The sequence below is a fragment of the Nicotiana attenuata genome, chromosome 9, assembly GCF_001879085.1.
Source record: "Nicotiana attenuata strain UT chromosome 9, NIATTr2, whole genome shotgun sequence".
NCBI classification, from domain to species: domain Eukaryota; kingdom Viridiplantae; phylum Streptophyta; class Magnoliopsida; order Solanales; family Solanaceae; genus Nicotiana; species Nicotiana attenuata.
This window is the reverse complement of record NC_031997.1, coordinates 12,070,628-12,074,093: the sequence shown is the minus strand read 5'-3', so window position 1 is coordinate 12,074,093 and position 3,466 is coordinate 12,070,628. Positions and strand designations below refer to the sequence as shown.

At 35.1% G+C, this 3,466-nt stretch overlaps 1 protein-coding gene across 1 annotated transcript; it reads left to right on the top strand.

The window, feature by feature from the left end:
- On the top strand, positions 1–1,844 carry LOC109232740. Its single transcript, XM_019398480.1, has 3 exons — positions 1–125; positions 304–382; positions 1,465–1,844. The coding sequence occupies exons 1-3, from the start codon at positions 114–116 to the stop codon at positions 1,671–1,673; spliced, it is 300 nt and encodes a 99-aa protein (XP_019254025.1). The 5' UTR covers positions 1–113; the 3' UTR covers positions 1,674–1,844.

Here is a 3,466-nt window from a genome sequence, read left to right as displayed (position 1 = left end):
CTGCCTTTGCTTCTGCCCTTTATTATTGCAAAAAGGTTCCGCATCCACCTTTTTTAATTGACTTTTCGTCACAAAAGATTTCTCCACAGATTGTTACCGAAATACCTTCTTTCATGTCTGGACAGGTAAGTATTCCAACAGCATATATAGTAACATTTTCACACATAGAACCCCCGGGAATCCCCTCTCATAATTTAAGCCACTTTTTTCTGTTATATATCCATTAATTAATTGACTATGATAGCAAACCACTTTTTGTTTGAAACAGAATTCTGATTAATTTATCTTGTAAAAAACAAGCAGGTATGCATGGTGATGCGCGTTAATCTGGATTGCCCTTCTTGCTGCAGGAAAATGAGAAGAATCATTCTCAGAATGAAAGGTAAGGCATACCTGAGGGAAAAGGGCCAAATATAATCCTCTATTCTCATATGTTATCTATATTTAACCTTCGTTATACTATGGGGGGCCAAATTTATCCCTACCGTTATACTATTAGGCCAAATTTACCCTTATAATCAGTAAACTTTACAAAATTATCCCTCAGTCCGTCAAGTGACCTAAAATCTCCCAAATTATTTTAATTAAATCACTTGTTATTCTTCTTGCTCCATTATTTTCGAAATAATTGGCACTTACCTACTTTCTGAATTAGAGAAAAAAAAATATTAAATAATACAACCGAATAAACAAAGTACAGTAAATTGAAAATCTAAATTATGTAGCTTTTCTAAATTCTAAAACAATTTTAATGAATTCGTTGCACCAAATGTACAGAGACTTTGCAAGTATTAGTGATTGAAGTTGAAATTTCTTGGAGACTTTACACCGTCGAATTCAACTTTGCTTTAATTAAATACCTACACATTGTGCACTCTTAAGTTAATTGATCGTACTCTATATTAACAAGACAATGACAAAATAAATTTGAATATACATGTACATACGTGATAATCAGTTGCATATAATACACAATAAATAGACCCACTGAATTCTATGGTGTCTATATGATTGAAAAATAAATAAAATTTTAAACCAATTCCAAACCCATTATTACAAGAAGACAAGTGGGTGCATTGGTAATTAAATTTCTTTTTTTATGAATAATTTGTATAGTCTAGTAACTTTAGCATTTACATCAATAGTAATTTCTGAAAATAATAGAGCAAGAAGAACAACAAGTGATTTAATTAAAATGATTTGGGAGATTTTGGGTCACTTGACGGACCGAGGGGTAATTTTGTAAAGTTTGCTGATTGTAGGGCTGATTGTAGGGGTAAATTGGTCCGATAGTATAACCGTAGGGATAAATTTGGCCCGATAGTATAACGGAGGTTAAATGTAGATAATATATGAATGTAGAAGGATATTCCCCATACTTAATATACAAATCCGCGATCCTTAGGATAAACAGATTAATAAAGTTTTTGTCTACAACGTAATTGTATGACTAATATGGTGTAGAAATAGAGATGCACCTGATAGAGAAGCAACACAACAGAGTGAGCATCTTTGGCCGGTTTGATCCAGCAGACATAGCCATAAGAATTAGGAAAAAAATGAAGAGAAGAGTTGAGATTTTGGACATTCAATTACCCGGTGATGGACAGGCCGAAGAGATGCCTCATGCCACTGATGGCCCTCACCAATCCATTATGCAACAAGCCGCGTAACGCTGAAGCTAATTCAGAGAATGACATGCTCACAATAGGGCTTTCCGCCAGAGGATGCTCATACTCTTTTAGTCCAAACAAAAAAAAAAAAATTGTTGGTTTAAGCTAGTCTGGAAGAACTAAGGCCCTCTTTGTATACAATACCAAATTAATGTATGTTGATGTACACAATTTAGCTGTCTTTTTTTTTCTATCATCTTTCTTACTTTCTTTTATTTTTTCCATTTATTGTTATTTTGTCACGATCCAAAAACCACAAGTCGTGATGGCACCTAACTCAACCCGCTAGGTAAGTCAACTAACATAAAATACCACCCAACTGAGATTATAAGAGGATAGAAAATAGATAACTGAACATTTACAAATTTACCAAGACCAGGTAGTACGAATCACGAGCTTCTAAGATTTGGAACTTCGAAACTGATACAAATAAATACACGTTCTGTTTGAAGATTACATAAACAGATTAGCAATAATCTAAACTACCAAGGACAAATGGCAGTTATATCCAAACGCACGAACATCTTCTGAATCAGCACCCGACGTCACCAGCAACTCAGCTCCAAAATGTGCACGGGACGTGCAGAAGTGCAGTATCAGTACAACCGACCCCATTTACTGGTAAGTATTTTGTCTAACCTCATCGAAGTAGTGACGAGGCTTTTAGTTAAAAAGATGCTTATTTAAATAACCTATACATTAGATTAACAGTAAAGCAGTTCAAAGTATAACAAATAAAAGTATCGTACAACCCGGCGAGTTAAACAATGAATATTATAAAGAACTATAGTGGAATATTTACGATCTTCCCTGGTATGAGATACATGTCTAAAATGTCAAAATATTAAATCACATGGCATGGTAAAACCCTTTGTGCTTTTATCTCATCCTCACCATGTATAAATAAATTTATGAAACAATTCAATTAGCACGGCAACACCCTTCGTGCGTTCAGCTCATCATTTCCAAGTAATCGTATAACAATACCAACCATATCACAGGAACACAATAATAGGAATTACTAAGTAGGAAATGCGCCAGTAACAATAGTGGACAAGGAAACACATGTGGATCACAGTAATGGACTAAGCGAAAAGCATGTGAGTAACAACAACTATTAAAAAACAGGGAATATCAACTTCAATTAACTAGCATATTGGAGGCCTAAGTACAAATATAACAATTAAGAAGAAAACACATGTTCTTTACAAGTTAACAAGTACGGGCATGAATGGCTAGCATAGTGGAAGGCTTATACTGAAGTGCAACAGAATAGATACAATGTATAATATAAAAGTATAAATAGACATGGTAATTGTAAGTTAAGCAAGTAAAAGACATGGACAGTGCAACAACAATCGAGATAAAGGTCAAGTACAGGACAATAACAGCAAGTCACCCCAAATATGTAAATACAACCATAACAGCTCAAGGTAAGGGCACAATCGTATACACGGGAAACAGATAGCATGTCCCTCGTCCTCACCTGCACGGGAACACCCTTCGTGCCATGACCTCACCATAACATACAAATATAACAATACAAATAAAATTGCACGACATCACCCTTCGTGCTTTTACTCTCAAATGATATGGCACGACATTACCCTTCGTGCTTTTACTCTCAATAATGTGGCACGACATCACCCTTCGTGCTTTCACTCTCAATAATATGGCACGGTATCACCCTTCGTGCTTTTACTCTCTTTCTTACCAAGCATATGAGTCAATAACAAATAAGGCAGGAAGCACAAATAACATCAAGAAGAGTGCTTAAATGGGTATTCCAAACA

Excerpts from the sequence above, each read along its gene's own strand:
- LOC109232740 (XM_019398480.1), top strand. Across the intron at positions 383-1,464 it reads AATCATTCTCAGAATGAAAG|AAATAGAGATGCACCTGATA; the intron begins GTAAGGCATACC and ends AATATGGTGTAG.